The sequence below is a fragment of the Penaeus chinensis genome, chromosome 34 (genome assembly GCF_019202785.1).
Source record: "Penaeus chinensis breed Huanghai No. 1 chromosome 34, ASM1920278v2, whole genome shotgun sequence".
In the NCBI taxonomy this organism is placed as follows: domain Eukaryota; kingdom Metazoa; phylum Arthropoda; class Malacostraca; order Decapoda; family Penaeidae; genus Penaeus; species Penaeus chinensis.
This window is the reverse complement of record NC_061852.1, coordinates 23,364,009-23,381,508: the sequence shown is the minus strand read 5'-3', so window position 1 is coordinate 23,381,508 and position 17,500 is coordinate 23,364,009. Positions and strand designations below refer to the sequence as shown.

The 17,500-nt window shown below is 34.2% G+C and overlaps 2 protein-coding genes across 2 annotated transcripts in view; one reads left to right on the top strand and one right to left on the bottom strand.

Moving 5' to 3' along the window:
- The window catches only part of LOC125043517 (haloacid dehalogenase-like hydrolase domain-containing 5), a 15,275-nt gene extending 12,803 nt beyond the window's left edge, over positions 1-2,472 (top strand). Inside the window, exons 4-7 of the mRNA XM_047639633.1 lie at positions 331-536; positions 664-852; positions 1,073-1,241; positions 1,752-2,472. Coding sequence (XP_047495589.1) covers positions 331-536; positions 664-852; positions 1,073-1,241; positions 1,752-1,901 — 714 coding nt within the window. The 3' untranslated portion in view covers positions 1,902-2,472. The remainder of the gene's footprint in view (positions 1-330; positions 537-663; positions 853-1,072; positions 1,242-1,751) is intronic.
- Positions 2,473-9,809: 7,337 nt separating this feature from the next.
- LOC125043514 (cell division cycle protein 16 homolog) overlaps positions 9,810-17,500 on the bottom strand; it is an 8,207-nt gene continuing 516 nt past the window's right edge. Inside the window, exons 2-12 of the mRNA XM_047639627.1 lie at positions 16,059-16,211; positions 15,439-15,597; positions 15,162-15,321; positions 14,549-14,774; positions 13,293-13,372; positions 12,676-12,765; positions 12,141-12,450; positions 11,693-11,852; positions 11,048-11,240; positions 10,385-10,525; positions 9,810-10,076 (exon numbers count right to left, since the gene is read on the bottom strand). Coding sequence (XP_047495583.1) covers positions 9,964-10,076; positions 10,385-10,525; positions 11,048-11,240; positions 11,693-11,852; positions 12,141-12,450; positions 12,676-12,765; positions 13,293-13,372; positions 14,549-14,774; positions 15,162-15,321; positions 15,439-15,597; positions 16,059-16,211 — 1,785 coding nt within the window. The 3' untranslated portion in view covers positions 9,810-9,963. The remainder of the gene's footprint in view (positions 10,077-10,384; positions 10,526-11,047; positions 11,241-11,692; positions 11,853-12,140; positions 12,451-12,675; positions 12,766-13,292; positions 13,373-14,548; positions 14,775-15,161; positions 15,322-15,438; positions 15,598-16,058; positions 16,212-17,500) is intronic.

Sequence of the window (17,500 nt, the reverse complement as noted above, 5' to 3'; positions counted from 1 at the left end):
CCTCCCTCTCTCTCTCTCTCTCTCTCTCTCTCTCTCTCTCTCTCTCTCTCTCTCTCTCTCTCTCTCTCTCTCTCTCTCTCTCTCTCTCTCTCTCTCTCTCTCTCTCTCTCTCCCCTCTCTCTCTCTCTCTCTCTCTCTCTCTCTCTCTCTCTCTCTCTCTCTCTCTCTCTCTCTCTCTCTCTCTCTCTCTCTCTCTCTCTCTCTCTCTCTCTCTCTCTCTCTCTCTCTCTCTCTCTCCCTCCCTCCCTCTCCCTCTCTCTCTCTCTCTCATACCCTTCCCTCTCTTTCTCTTAAAGTTATCCTATCATGTGCCATTCCTTCTCATTATAGGCAGTTAATTCCTCACCAATAACAAAAATAGATGCCCTCATGCTGTTTGGTGAGCCTGTGAGGTGGGAAACATCATTGCAACTTTTAATAGATATACTAATGACCAACGGAGATGTTTCTGGGACACCCACTGCCCCATACCCACATCTGCCCATCCTTGCTTGCAACATGGACCTGCAGTGGATGGCAGAAGCTCATATGCCCAGGTGAATTATGTGCATTGGACCTATTGTAATTGAAATTGGCTGAAGATCCAGTCTATTATTTGATACAGTCTAATCTCAGGGTTCTTTTTCTCATTTTTATTTTTCACATACTTTTCTGTTCTTCCAGATTCGGTCACGGTGCTTTCTTGCTCTGCCTTGAGGCACTCTACAAAAAATTGACAGGGAATGACCTCATATACACAGCCCTGGTTGGGAAGCCCTCAGAAATCACATACTACCATGCTGAAACAATGGTTCAAGAGCATGCGAGATCTATAGGCATTAACAATTCTATCACAAAACTTTATGCAATTGGGTGAGTTACTTATTGTTACCTTAATTTTCCATGGTTTAGACTTTATGCCTAGATTGTCATTAATCAAAGAGGGTGTGAATAGTCCCAGTTTTTTATATTAGCTGTCTGCTTCAATCTTAATGTCATGAAAGACTTGAAATATTACTGATCTTATCATAGACCCCCTTTATAATAAGTTGATCATTTAATTACTAAAATGAGCTTGTTTCTTTTTTTTCAGAGACAATATTCATACAGATATATTTGGAATGAATTTATATCAAGAATATGTAAGGAGACACCGCAGAAGCAAAAAGCACGTGTCAATGCAAGGTGCCAGAGGTCTCGATCTTTCCACTCATGACTTTAAGGGTCTGACTGCTGATCAGTGTTATTCTGTACTAGTTAAGGTAAGTCTCAGCCCTTGTAAATTTTTGCGATTGCAGATGATTTATTTGTACTGCAGTGTAGTTGCTAGCTTGGGACTTACAGTGTAATTATTGAAGAATAGAATTCAGTTATATGATTATTAACTTTTTAAATATTATAATGCTGAACCTTTTTCCTTTTATATGTGTAATTTTAAGTTTATACACACTGAATTTGCTGGTACTTTTCTAGCAACCTTCATACCATAAAAGATAATTACTGAAAAGGGAATTCTATGACTAATTCTTTCTTCATGCTTGAGTATCCTTTTATTATAATAATTAAGAGTATGTAAAAGCCTTTCCATAATGAGGACTCACCTCCACTCTCTAGAAATAAAAACCATAAGAAATGTATTTTTCTATATAAAATGTATTACGTCATTATTCCATCATGAAACAGAACATGTTTTTAAATGATAAGGTTGATTCTCTTATCCTTTGTAAATACCTGACAGAACCTCAAATGATATTTCTTCTTTGTATTGACAGACTGGAGTGCACAATGGGGCAGAGCAGCTCCTTGAACACTCACCAAGAGACTTCCTGCCTGTCGAATCCAAATTGCAAGAACCTTCACTCACCGTCATGTGTGTCCTAGAGGCCATTACAAACATATTCAAGCGTGAGAACTACCGGTGAACCCTAAATGAGGCAGGAGCGTGAGATGTATGCGAGTGCTTTATATAGCAGCTGATTTGGCTGTGGTCTTGCCTTGGGCTTTTCACTAGTTGACTAAGATATATACACATGATTTTTTTTGTAGGTGAGCTACATTTACCAATGAGGGAATAAAGAGTATTTAAAGCCATTTTTTTCAAATATACATTATGTATGTTAAAGGGCATAGGAAAGTATATAATTTTCAATAGAGAGTCTTGTTGACAGATTTTGTTTTAGAGTGTACATCTTTAAACCCAGATAGCTACTGTAGGCAATAGAAGATTAAAGAGCTGTGAGATAGATACCCATATCCCTATGGTGTATATTGTTGATCTCCTTTTATGCATTCTTGCTGAGGGAATTATTTGGTAAAGAGCTGGAAACTACAAAGATTTCATGAATATTTAAAAGAATGTTGATAATTTATTAAATTTTAGTCATTATTTATTAATTGTGGTATGTAACTGGAATGCTAAGCATTGATTTAGTGTGATTCTCTCTCTCTCTCTCTCTCTCTCTCTCTCTCTCTCTCTCTCTCTCTCTCTCTCTCTCTCTCTCTTTCTTTCTTTTTCTCACTCTTTCTTTCTTTTTCTCTCTCCTTTTCTCTCTCTCGCTCTCTCACTCTCTCACTCTCTCACTCTCTCACTCTCTCACTCTCTCACTCTCTCATTCTCTCACTCTCTCACTCTCTCACTCTCTCACTCTCTCACTCTCTCACTCTCTCACTCTCTCACTCTCTCACTCTCTCACTCACTCACTCACTCACTCACTCACTCACTCACTCACTCACTCACTCACTCACTCACTCACTCACTCTCACTCTCTCTCTCTCTCTCTCTCTCTCTCTCTCTCTCTCTCTCTCTCTCTCTCTCTCTCTCTCTCTCTCTCTCTCTCTCTCTCTCTCTCTCTTCTCTTCTCTCTCTCTCTCTCTCACACACACACACACACACACACACACACACACACACACACACACACACACACACACACACACACACACACACACACACACCAACTCTCTAATTCTGTTCATAGGTATGTGTGTGTGTGTGTGTGTGTGTGTGTGTGTGTGTGTGTGTGTGTGTGTGTGTGTGTGTGTGTGTGTGTGTGTGTGTGTGTGTGTGCGTGCGCGCGTGCGTGCACGTGCATATGAATAGTGGGTAGTTTAGTGTATTATTGTGTAAAAGAATAAAAGAGAATGTCACAAATCTAACATTATGGCAAGTCTAAGTAAACTAAAAGTTATCAGAAAAAATGTAAAATATACTCAAATATTCAGGAACTTTTTCTCACTTGCTGTATTTATTATTTTTAAAGATTAAGGATTGTATATCATACAAAAAAGAGAGAAAGAGAAGTATAAGCAATTTTTATCAGAGAGAGAAAGAGGTATGAAGTCTGCAATACCAGGGTGGAAACTATGTGCCGTTCAATCTCAAGAAAGCTAAACCAGGAACTTGAAGTACTCCAATTCGCCAAGTGTCTTTTCAGCATAAACTTGGTGTCAGATGAATAGTAAGGAAAAATCCCCAGAGTCTGGGGTTGATTTACCAGTTTTGTTCTTTCCTGAAATTGTATGTATTATAGTTTAATATTTTCAAAAGTGCATAAGAAAGAAAAGAAAGAGAAAGAAAGCTGTCTCTTTGACTAAAGATGGTGTGTATATTCTGTGTTTTGTTATATATGTTTGTGTTTATTTAACTACCTCTTTTACCCATATGTAAATGTTTAACTAAATCTGTAGTATTGTATAATTCAAAAAGAAAAAATAATTCCTTGGAGGTATTGATATTCTGTAATGTATTAACTGAGTATTGATAACAAATAGATACTCATCATATTGATGAACTCTGTAATCTCCCAACCTGACAATAGAACCAGATTCGTCCATATGCATTAAACTATGATAACCAACATTGATATCTTTATTTTCTTTCTTTCTTTTTGAGTTCCACCTGGTCTGATTGTTAAAAAAACCCAGTGTAAGTGTTTAACCTTCCCTTTGTTAACCATATGAAGACAATATGTATTACTGTATGGTATCACAGGGTAATTCATCTTCAAGATTGTAGCCATACATACAAGCAGTTGTAGCCTGGTCTGATTTTATGGTTCATTTAGGCTGCTTATACATCCATAACTTTTTCTTGTATGTGCAGTAGATAAAAAGGTTATATTAACAAAACAGGTTCAGCTGAATACATTATGAAGAGGAAATAAAATTAGTATACTCATTGCCATAATAACTTATAATTTAGCACTTTATAAAGTTAAACCAGTATATTCATTGCCATAATAGCCTGTACTTCAGTGGAATATAAAAACATTTCACAACTGCTAACTTTTCAGAATTTGTTTTTCCAAACCAACAAAGGTAAAATAATAATTTAGTAATACTCTTTGGACTTCTAATTATTTATAAACCAGACATCTTGAAAACATAACAGATTTAGAAATATAGAGTAAACAAATATTAAATGTTATACGAAAAAAAAAAAAAGTATAATGATAAATCGCACTCCCTGTGTTCTCTGCTACCCACTGATATAATCAAGTTTCTAGTTGTAATTTTTCCAGATTAAAATAAATGTTTTGTCATGTAATTTTGTCCACATTGAAATAAATACTTCATCAGCAGTTACTGGAAACTTGGTGGTGTACCTTAATTATTTGCTTTACTTACTAATCCTATGATCCCTTATTCAGTACAACTTCTACCTGAAGGCAATTTTAATTATTTGTCTTACCAGGCTACAGTTGCTCTATGTTTTAACAGATATCATGCCACCACGGCAAGATATAGGAATCTCAAACCGCATATCAAGTCCTTTATGCTTAGTATAATATAACCTGTAATTGTGAGGCAGACTGTTATCATAGGATTATATGATATTAAGCCCTTCTTGTTTAGTGAATTTTTAACTTACAAAATATAATACAGCTACTGTTACAGGATTATGTGATCTTGTAACTACAGTGACATCAGGAAAATGTCTAGTCAGTTGACAATTGCAAGGAACAGAGAGATGTGCTACTACTGCTGATTATATTTGTCATTATAAATTTTATCTTGCACATACAAGGGCATTATAACTGCTATTATTAGACAGAGATAAAAGTTTCATATTACTAGAAACAGAAACTTCTGAGACAAGTCTGATAAGAAATGGTAATATGAATACATGTTTATTAGTATGTATAAACTATGATCTGTGAAAATTAAATGAATGGCCAGTTTTGATGTTTTTCATGAATATATTTAAAATATGCAGACTAAGACTACAAAACGCTGAAGGAATGTAATAAATGGGTTGTTTTAGTAAATATACTTATATATGTGTTTAAGGTATATAAAAAAAAAAAAAAACATTTTTGAAGTTGAATCTTCTTACTGATATTTAAGTATCAGAATCCTTCTCTCTTCATTCATATATCTTATCTTTCCCTTTTTCAAAATGACAGATTTATGTTAATAAATAAGCAGTTTCCTTTGGTTATAGTTACAGACAGTTGGCCTACAGTGTCCCAGAAAATTGCATTTATGATGCATAAATTACAGCGAGACAATCTACTTCAGGGGTTCTCAAAGTGGTTGATATTGCCTCGTAGGGGTCCATTGAGACCATCCAAGGGGTTGGTGCTTACCAAGGGCTTGAAAGGGGGGTCCATGAATATCAAGGCCTGGAGCTTGAAAAATACCTGGAGTAAAATATGAAAAGTCTATTTGAGATTCAACCAAGTCTTTAGTTTGGGGTCCCTGTAGGCTTGTAAGAGTCTGTGCCTGTCCTTGGTGTTTTTCTGAAGGTGTGGCCACCCTGCCTGGCCATGGACATTCACACACACATTCTCTCACACATTTGCTCGTCTACACTCAGTATGGGTGGAGAGTGAGACCAACGACAACAATATATTTATTAAGGTAAATTTCAAAATATATTGTATAATCTATATGGTTTGTAATTTTAATTTAACATTTTGTGATTGAAGTTCAAGAAAATTTTGAAACTTCATTTAGGAGTTGATGGACTGAAAATTTTGAGAATCTCTGATTTTGGATAAACAACATAACATGACTTGGTTGTTTCTGATAAAATAACACTTTATATGACCATCTGCATAAGGTTTACATCTTTACATATATTTTTTTTCTTCTTTTTTTTTTTTTTTTTTTTTGGGTGCCAATAAAGCTTTAGTGATATACTCTGGGTAACTTATTTTAAGGAAACTAATGTAAGGTTGCAATAGCAATAGCATTCTGGATGGTAGGCCTACATGTCACTGATGTTTTGAATACGGAGCTGTGAGAAAGTTTAGATGTTTATTCTCATTCTCGAAATCACAATCAAATCATAACTCACTTTTTTATACATGTGGTTCAGATTTTCATGAATCCTTGAACAGTATGCTACTTTTCATTGACAATGTTTTAAGAATGACTCATTCACAACATTAAATATGTATATATACAACTGGCTTTTAATAACCTAATAAGAAATTATATTTGGTGTATATTTTCTATCTTATATTTTAGTAATGAGTTCATTGACACTGGGAGGGGATGTAATGTACATACACAACCAACAGCTGTGATTTTAGTCCATTAATTTTGTTTACACAGATGGATTTTGATGCACTCGGTCTCCAAGGAGTTAATTACCATGCTAACCCAAGCTTACCTCCAAAGGCCTTTCCATTACTTTTTTTTTTTATTAGTATTAGTATTGTTACTATTAATAGTAATCTTGATAACAGTATAAGAAAAAATCTTTTTACAAAAACTAAAGGAATGGGGCAAAAGGAAAGGTCAAGGAATACTACCTATTGAACATTTGATGAATTTCATGAATTTTGTTAAAAAAAAATCACAAAATAAAGCCACAGTGGGCAGTGCATTTAGCCATTACTAGCAGGTCATGATATTTTTACTTCTCACTTTTTTTCTCTTGACTTATTTTAATTCACACTTTGTTTACATCTTTTTGGAATTTGGTCAAAGGTGAATTCAGTTAAGGTCACAAGGTCTACTAATTGACTCCTTTGTAGCTAAGCACCAGCAGAGCCATCTATGAACAGAGTCATTTCACACACACACACACACACACACACACACACACACACACACACACACACACACACACACACACACACACACACACACACACACACACACACACACACAAAAAAAAAAAAAAAAAAAAAAAAAATTGCACAGCATTTTCCTGGTGGCATTGAGTTAATATTCTTTTACTGCAATTCCTTTATTCCATTTGATCTAATCACCTTTATCCATAACCCTTCCCCTTCTATCAATCCCTATCCTACCCCATTTACTCCTTTCTTTCAACTCCTTTCACTACCATCCTATCTTAAATTGCCATATGACTGTTGAAATCTAATATTCTAATAAAGAACATGTTTAAGCCCCTTCCACCACAATACTTAACCCTAGTGCTATATGACCTTTGATGTCTAGCACATTTATTTGATTAAAACATTTTCTTTATTTTAACTGGTTTCTTTGCAATTCACCTTATCCTTTATGAAGAATGGATAACAGAACACAGAGGAAATGTACTGATAAAACAGATAAATAGGAGGGTATGTTATAAGTACAGGAAATGTCAAATGCAAAATATGACTACTTGAGTATCTGTTAAAGTCCTGTTTGCTTCTTAGTGATTTTCCTTGTATGCTTTATCTTTTACTTTTCATCCTATTTTGTCTTGTCCATCTTGTATATTTTGGTGTACAGACAACAAAGAAAAATCAAAAGAGGGGGGAGAGAAAATGTTCTATAAATAAATTGGAGAGCAATAGATAAAAATTCCAATATTTGAGATAATAATAATGATGATAAAAATAATAATAATAATAATCACAGTAATGACAATAATAGTAAAAGCAAAAAAGTAATAATAATAATAATACTAGTAAAAGTAAAAATATAATAATAATTATAATACAGTGCACAAAGTCTTGACCTACAGGCTAGGAATATTTGGGGTCCTGAATAGACAGTGTCAGATAAGTCAATATGAACACTAGATCAGTACTCAGGTACCTTATCCTCTATACGTGTGTAAATATATATATATATATATATATATATATATATATATATATATATATATATATATATATATACATACATATATATATATATATATATATATATATCATTAGCCTAAATCAATCCATTGCTAGACGTAGGCCTTCATTAATCTTTTCCAACCTTGTCAGTCTTGCAATTTTTGTTTCCAGTCTTGGCCCCATATTTCATTATTTTGTCACACCATCTTGTCATTGGTCTGGCCCTTGGCCTCTTTATGGTATCTATATCACAGTCTGTTACCTTTTTTGTTCATCTGTTGTCCTGTCTATATGACCTACCCATTGCCATTTCTTCTTCTTGATGCTCCCAAGTATATCTTCCACTTTTGTCTGTTCTTCCTCATCCGATATCTTAAGCTAATTCCCAGCATCAACCTTTCCATCCCTCTATGAGCACTTGTTAGTTTCCTCTCCAGTAATTTGATTGTAGTTCATGTTTCTGATCCATAGGTCTTAACTGAGAGGATGCATTTCTTTTTAGACAAAATGGCAAGGAGCCTCCTAGTATGCTACTGTCTGTGGAAGGCGCTCCCAGCCTAGACTGATGTGTCACTTGATTTCCTCTTTGCTTGATGTTCTTGTCTGTACATGTTGCCCTAGATATATATATACTTGTATGTATGTATATCTATATATCTATCTATCTATATACATTATATATAATATATATATATATACATATATATACACATACACACACATACATATATATATATATATATATATATATATATATATATATATAAAAATATATTTACCCTCAGGGACTATCAAGAGCCAAAATATCAAGATTAAGTATTTTGAAGCCAACCGTCTCTCTATGGAACAAGCGTCAACAATCAACTGGATCCACCAGATACAAGGCTAGAAGTGGGTGCCTTATATGCATGATGGAGGAAGATCAAGTAAATGTCATCCAAAACTATAAATCAATGTGCTATATGAAAGACAAATAGGAAGTTTGCTCTAAAGTGCATATTTGTAGTAACACTCCTTGCAGCTGACTGCCCCCCCCTGCAGGAATACCAATATCGGGTTGAGCTTACAGCACTCTTTGTATCATAGTGTTAGGTAAGAAAGAGTAAAGATACTTTTTTTAGGGAGTGTACATACATACATATATATATACACAAATACATATGCATATATACATATATATATATATATATATATATATATATATATATATATATATATATATATATACACATATACATATATATATATATATATATATATATATATATACACACACACACATACATAATATCTATATATCTATATATCTATATATATATATATATATAAATATACACAAATACATATACATAATATATATATCTGTCTATCTATCTATATATATATATATATATATATATATATATATATATATAAATATACACAAATATATATACATATATACATATATACATATACATATACATATGTATATATATACATATATATATATACATATATATATATATATATATATATATTTATATATATATATATATATATATATATATATATATATATATATATATATATATATATATATATATATATATATATATATATATATATATATATATATATATACACACACACACATATATATATAAATACATATTTATATATATATATATATATATATATATATATATATATATATATATATATATATATATATACACACACACACATATTCAGTTATATGAATGATGCACTTCCGTAAGCCCAATCTCCCTCTTGGTCAAAATTAAAACAAAGTCCTAAGCTAAAGTGACACTTTATTTTCAAATTCGTGAAACATATATCTTTACTCATTATGTATTGTCAATATATTAGTTGCGGATACAAGTACTTAAAAAATAACACCAATAACGTCCATTAGATCTTTTTTCTATTTTTTTCTTTTTTCTTTTTTTTACGGACTCTGATCATCCATAACCATATCCTCGATGAGAAGTGCAGTTGACTGACCTAAGGACTGGCTTAGAGAATCTCTCCCAACATCTGAAGAATGCATCACGGGCTGACCTGTATACCAAATCAAAAAAAGTTATATATCTTCTATATACCACAATTGGAAACTGAAGATTTCTTTACTTTACTAGCAATAGTACATTGTTGTAATAATACCTGTAAAACAAAATATTTGTAATACTTTGAATACAAAATTATGTCTTAACTAATTAAAGTACATATCTTTTTTTTTATCTAGGAATTATGTGCAGAATTGTACAAAATTATCAACCATTTAGTCAGCCTGGAAATAATAGATAAATACCCTGAGAAGAAAAAGTATCAAAGGAATAACTTTCTATACTAAACTGAAAAATACTCACCTATACTGGAGCCCAGTAAATTTGAGTCGCTGAGAGGATCATCTGCTGAGGCTGGTGTAATGTCGCTGGTTATGTCACTTGCGTTGGTGTCAGTCCCCACAATATCGGAGGGAGGATCCAACTGGGGTACGTTGTCATCTCCTGGGGTTGTTTGGGTATAATACAGGTTAAGTCATCACTTCCGGAAGTGGCACTGTGATTATGTTTTTTTAACAGTGTCATTCACTATACTTAATTACCCATTATTACTTTTTAGCTTTTTGTATCTTTACTCTTAAATCTATAATGAATCCTAACTATTCTCTTTTTTTAAACTATCACTGCTATTATTTAATATTGACCTCAAGAAAGACTGAACGAAAGAAAGTTAGAACAAGCAAGTTATCATTGCTGACACCATGAAACAACACTACAAGAGGAGGATGAGGATGAGGAGAAGCAGAAAAAAAATCATACGGAGGAAATGATGGATAGGAGGAGGAAGAGGAGGAGGAGGAGGAGGAGGAGGAGGAGGAGGAGGAGGAGGAGGAGGAGGAAGAAGAGGAGGAGGAGGAGGAAGAATGAGAAGAGGGGGAGGGAGTAGAAGTGGGGAAAAAAGGAGAAGGTGGATTAGGAGGAGGAAGAGAAGCAAAAAGAATAAGAACAGTTATAAGTAAAACATACCTTGGAATGCTGGGGTCTGTGTCATCAGCTGATCCATAACAGTGGTAAGAAGAGTGGTGGCTGTGGTGTCATCACGGTGCAGAGAGAGTGCCTTGTGGAGTGACACAACTGCTGCCTCATAATCACCAAGCAAAGACTGCACCAAACCCAGTGCCGAGTATGTAGAGGATACTCCAGGACATAATTTCAAAGCCTAGAAGAATTATGAAAAAAAGGAAAAGAAAGAATGAAAAAATAATTAGTAAAAGTAAAATCAAGCCTTCTATTTTCTCTCTTTCTTTGTAACTCAGCATCTAGTTATAAACCATTATGTCTTTAGGAGAGTCCTTACCAATGGTGCAGAGAGAACACTTTAACTCAATCACAAAGCCCTTCTGTAACATCTCTTAGGAACACTTCATTACTTTTGTTTTACATTCCTGTATGCATCAATATCTAAGTATGGCATAATAGGCAAAGAATAACCCCCCCCCCCCCCAAGTCTAAATTCCTATCCACAGTCATGTCAAATACCTATGGATGATCACATTAAAAAATAAAAATAATACTAACATACATATAAATGAATGAACAAATAAACAAGAAAATAACATTGAAATAACACCCAGGAGAAGGAGAATGAAAGAAAGAAAATAATCACACTACCTGTTGATGAAAATGCAATGCCTCTTCATACTTGTGAAGTTTCCTACAGGTATGTGCGAGGTTGTTTAAGAGCGTTGCCCACTTCTCAGGAACCACCACGACCCCACTCTCTTCCACTAATGCCACAGCTCTTCTGAGGTATAAATCTGCAGAGATGTAACTGGAAATTTGGAAAAATCATATGGTCATTTAAATGGCTGGGAAGATTTGTAAACTATATTTTCCAAATGTTATTTCCTTGTTATAACTATGCTATTACGAGTGAGTATGACTGATCTATTAATTTCTCACACACAAAAACGGTTGCAAAGAATTTCACTGGATCTATAATCATATCACTTGAAATAACTTCTTGAGATAAAATACTAATGAAGAAATATCTGTAACTCATGAAAACAGGTTAAATATACACAGACAAGCACTACCATACCCCAAGCAATATACTCACTCCTGATTACAAAAGGACACAACCCCCAATTCATGCAAAACAAATGGATCCTCGGGTGCGATGTCCAGTGCCTCTTTGAAGAACTTCTCGGCAAACCTCGGGTTATTCGTGAGTCCATACTCCATACCAATGTAGAGCAGAGGAAGGTGGCATCCCTTCATGAGTTGGGCAGCCTTGAAGTATGCAGCCATGGCCTGGTCATGCTCATTCTCTGCAGCAAAAGAATGACCATAGGCAATCCAGGCTGGGCCAAAGACTCTATCCAGGGCAGTGGCTTTGCTCAGGTATCTTCTTGCTTGTTCATTCTTACCTGAGGAAACATAAAAACAGGAATGAATTTTAAAAAACATGTGTGCACACACACACACACACACATGCACTATCCATTTATAGAACATGTAATTCTAGTGAAAAATATATATGTTAAGAAGTCTGCTTTCTTAATATAAATTATAATCACTTCACTTAAAGGATCTAGCTGAAAAGGTCCTTATAGATTATCACAAACACTAAAAGAAAACCATTGAAAATTTACCTATCAAATAATAATAACATCCAACAGCAAACCAGGACAAAGCACTCTCTGGGTAGAGGTCAACAAGTTTGTGAGCCAGAAGAAACAGACCTGAAAAATAAGTTATAAGAAATGGCACACATTCTGGAGACTTCTAACTTTGCATAGAACACAATTTAAATTTCTGTGAACAGGGTCATCTGCTAGGAATAACAATAAAATATAAATGTTATACTTTTACATACATTTCAGTAGTCTACATATTTACACATTTTTGAATCTTCAAACATTGCTTGAAATCTGATTTTATTAACCCTATCACACTGCATGACGTGTCATCATGCCATGGCAGACCAGGCAAATGGCAGGTGACATACACTCATGGTACAAGTGGTCAAGCCTGCACTAAATTGATGTGCTAAACACTTGTTAACTTGTTTGATCCTGACTGTGGGCACTGAGTATACGCAGTTCCTCAAAAATAGGTTTTAAGTCTTTTTTTTAGCTCTTTTCCTAAAAAAAAAAATTTATGTTTTGCGTACGTTGCATCCAAAAGACTGGCTAGGTATGGCAAATAGAAATCCAAGTGTGAATGGGTTAATCAAAATCTGCCATAAAAGCTGTCAACATGCACTCACTGTTTGACTGTTTTAGCTCCACTAGGCAGGAAACATGAATAGGCAGACACTCTGTATGATAGGGGTCTTTTTTCAGTACTCTGGAAAGAAGAAGTAATCTTTATAACCTTTAGATATTACATGAACACCTTGTAAAATTCTGGTCTAGTTTACTTTTCTTCCATCGGTTAAAAGGGGAGGAAGGGCATTTCATATTGTGCAGTGATATAAGATAAAAATCTATGAAAGAAAAATTGTGTGAAAACATTGGAATGACAAGAAAAACTAAGACCTTGTAAAATTCCCACTAGAAATGGGCTATTGCCATTTGATTCAGTAAATTTAACTATTTAACCCTTTGGATCCAGGTGATGTGACCATCACGTCATGAAAAAATCTGGGAGGAAGGGCGGGTGACGTGAACATGCCGTCACAGGAAAATTTGGCAGTAGGCCGGGTGACATGAACCTGCTGTCATGAGCATTGCAGTTGAAGGCTAGGGTGATGGAAAAGACTTGCCAAGAGGGAATAGCCATATTGGGATGTTTATTTTACTCATTTGGCAATTTTGCATTATTCCCACCAGTGTTGAATGAAATGTCAGTGAGTGATAACTGGAATAGTGCTGGCTCCATGGAGGAGGCCATTTCCATGCTCAGCATCATATTCCTGGTGCTGTGAGCTGTGACACAGGTTTTACTGAAAATTGAATATTATGTAAAAAAAAAGAAAAGAAAAAAAAAGTAACATAGTGTTACATAGTTTTATATTCCTTGCACGGAGTTGTAGACTACCTAGAGAGATGACTAGAGTCTGTGCAAAGAAAAAAAAAAATATTACCATCTGGATAATGCAAATCAAATGGCAAATATGGACACTGAAAAATGGCCAAACTTGTAAATACGCTTATGTGTAAAAAGAGTTAATAACTTGGCGTAAACGAGACACAGATTCTTGTCACCGCATAAACGTATTCGCATGCACCCGGCTACAAGCAGTCACCTGGCAGTGCGGCTGCTCATGTAAGCCTAATGCCCGTATTTTTGGTAATTCGATTACTGTGACATAACTGGATCCAATCTTTAGGGGTCTTAGATCTTATGAAGTAAATATTTAATTTGATTAATACTATAAACATTCAACATCTGTAAGAAGTAGAAAATCAATTAATCAATGATTGTAATTTACAGCAAAACAACAACATCCAATGATCGCATCTTGTAGGAAAATCACAGGCACAATAATAGTAATAAATGGTAAATGAAACCAATACAAACTCTTGTGTTAATCGATGACACTGTGCAAAGTTGCAGTTGTAGTAGAGCTTCTCAGCCTGTGCTGTAATGAAGTCAGCGTTTGTTGCCAGTGGAGCAGCGGGCTGTGGCAATGGTGTACTGGGTGAGCTATATTTATTGGTTCTCGTTTCATATACTGCCATGACCACGGCACTTTCTGCTTCGCTGCATGTTCGAGAGAGGGGCAAGGATGACAGCAGGTCTTTCTCTGTTTGAAATAAAAATAATGTAACATATTTTTAATTATCTGGTCTAATTAAAAGAACAATGGTATAATACTGCACAAGATTCTTATTCAACACATCCACCACAAATTATAAACAGGACAAAATAGAAAATTTACAAATCACGGGATATGAACTATAGAAATAGTGACTGACTAACAACAGTTTTAGACAGACCATAAAAGAAAATAAGCACACATAAAAGACTACAGGGACAGAATAGATCCGAGACTAACTAGGGCACCGAATGAAACCTGCTACAGATACTCAAAAGAATTACAGCAAATTGAAAAGAGAACTAAATTAAAAGTGGGAATATCAAATCCTCTTGCACCTGAAGAGGACCATTAAATTATTAAATATGAACAAACCTTCCTTCACAGTTAGCATGTGATGCTGTGTAAGTGCATGTATTGCTTCATAACAGAGTGGGTCAGCCTGTACTGCTGCTCGGAAGCTCTCCACAGCTAATGCTCGATTGTCGCTAGCTTCATATATGTAGCCTTTCAATAAATGTGTTGAGCATTCAATCTAAAAAATGAGGAGAAACAAAAATTCATTACAATCATTTGGATACAATATTAGCAGTAAATACACATTATACTGAAAGACAAAACTATTACTTCACAACTTCAAATGTTAACTTACCGACATTGTGTCGTCAATCTCTGGAACAGCAATGGCTTCCCCCTCTGCCTTGATGCGAGACACATTGTTGTTCTCACTGCGATCCAAGATGTCAAATGCAGAGTGATACTCCCCCACTTCATAGTAGCACAGTGCCACCAGGTATCGACAGGTGGCATTCTGCATGTAAGAGAAAAGAAATTAATTGAGTAAATTTTTCTTTCTACAAATATTAACAAATAAAAAATTGAGAAATAAATTAAATCATTATCAAATAAAACTGAAGTTCTTCAAGCTGATATTTCTACCTAGTCCTACTTGTTATTTTTTTTTTTTTTTTTAAGTCTCTGGAATTAATACCACCCCTTGGAAGTGTAACAATTATAAATAAAATAGGAGTCTAGGCAAACCAAGGTAGCACAGTAATCAGGGTTTTATATGAGTAGTGGAAACCAGACTTGAAGCTCCACTGGCAGATATCTGACATGTTAATAACAGGGAAAATCACTTCAAACAACATAATTCCCAGACAATATAAAAACAATATTAACTACAAAGAAACAATCAATATTAAATATAATATAAACACACAAATCTTTCTTTCAAACAGATGAAAAAACAAATTATGAGGAATTTAATACCCTTGTGAGTTTGTGACTGTTGATTAGCAGAATAGCTCGATGATACTGCTTGGTGAGGTAGTAGCTCTGTGCTAACCAGTACACGTCTGCGGGAGATCCATTACTCAGGCTAACTACCTTGTCTGCCCAGAACACTGCTGCCTTGTAGTGGTGCTGTTAAATAAAATCTTCCTTTAGGTTTGACAAAATAATCTAGTGTCATGTAAACATAAATATATATTTTTAATACCTTACTTACATAAATTCAAATGAATAACAGATCTATAGTAACCAAAACTCAATACACTATGAAGTTTAGTTCTTTTAATACATATTTAATACATGAAATAAAATTTCTAAAAATACATTACACATATAATCATGAATATGTTACTTTTTATACTCAAGAAAATTTTAGTAGCCTGAAAGCTACTTTTTAGTAACACGAAACTTTCAATCTTAAGAAATTGAACATAAAAAACAAATAAATAAATAGATAAATAAATAAATAAATAATAATAATTTTTTCTAGACACTAAGTAATTACCCAATTTTTAAAACTTCCAATATACTCATTACCATCATATCACCCTCCTTGAAAAAACAAGTTACTAATACATGTTTTACAGATTAACAAAAAAAAAAAAAAAAAAAAAAAAAAAAAAAAAAAAAAAAAAAAAAAAAAAATGAATTGGGGAATGGCTAGAGGATGATTTTTTTTCCAATATACCACATAGCCATAAAGCTTTAAAATATTGCTGCCAAGGATGGCATGTACATACTGTGAATTTAGTTCATTAATGTGTTTACAAGTACTCAGTTACCAGAGTGAATTACCTGTCCTACCTATCTAACTTGTTTACCCTTTTCCTATATTTTTTTGAAAGATTCTCTTTTATTTCTTATTCTATTTGTATTTTTTATAACATTTTAATAAACATAATGTAACAATAATAAGTATCAATATCATGAGCATCAGAACAAAATGTTTTTTCATAAAACTCAAGGAAAGGGGAAATCAGGAGAGGTCCTGTAGGCCTACTAATTGATTCCTGCGTGACTGAGCACTAACTGCGCCATCTATGTAAACACGGTTCACAAAACAAAACTATAATGGATATTATACACTGCCGGAGGTAATGCGTTAATATAGGTATCTCATAATCACAATCGCTGCTGTTCGTATACGGTCTACAAGAGTGAGAAACATAAGTTAATGATCTACTGCAGATCAGAGGATGACAAACATCCTCCACACATTCACAGCAGGATAGAGCCAAGGGTGGATCACAAAAATAGGTTACACACTTACCAGTAAGATGAATAGACATACCCTCTGGTGTAATACTGCCGGTACAACCCCAAGCATAAACTAAACCACTGAAACACACAACTAGTAAATACCACCAGTGTGTAGGTCAGGAGGACATGACAACAATCGTGTGGGAAGCGGCAGTGGGACT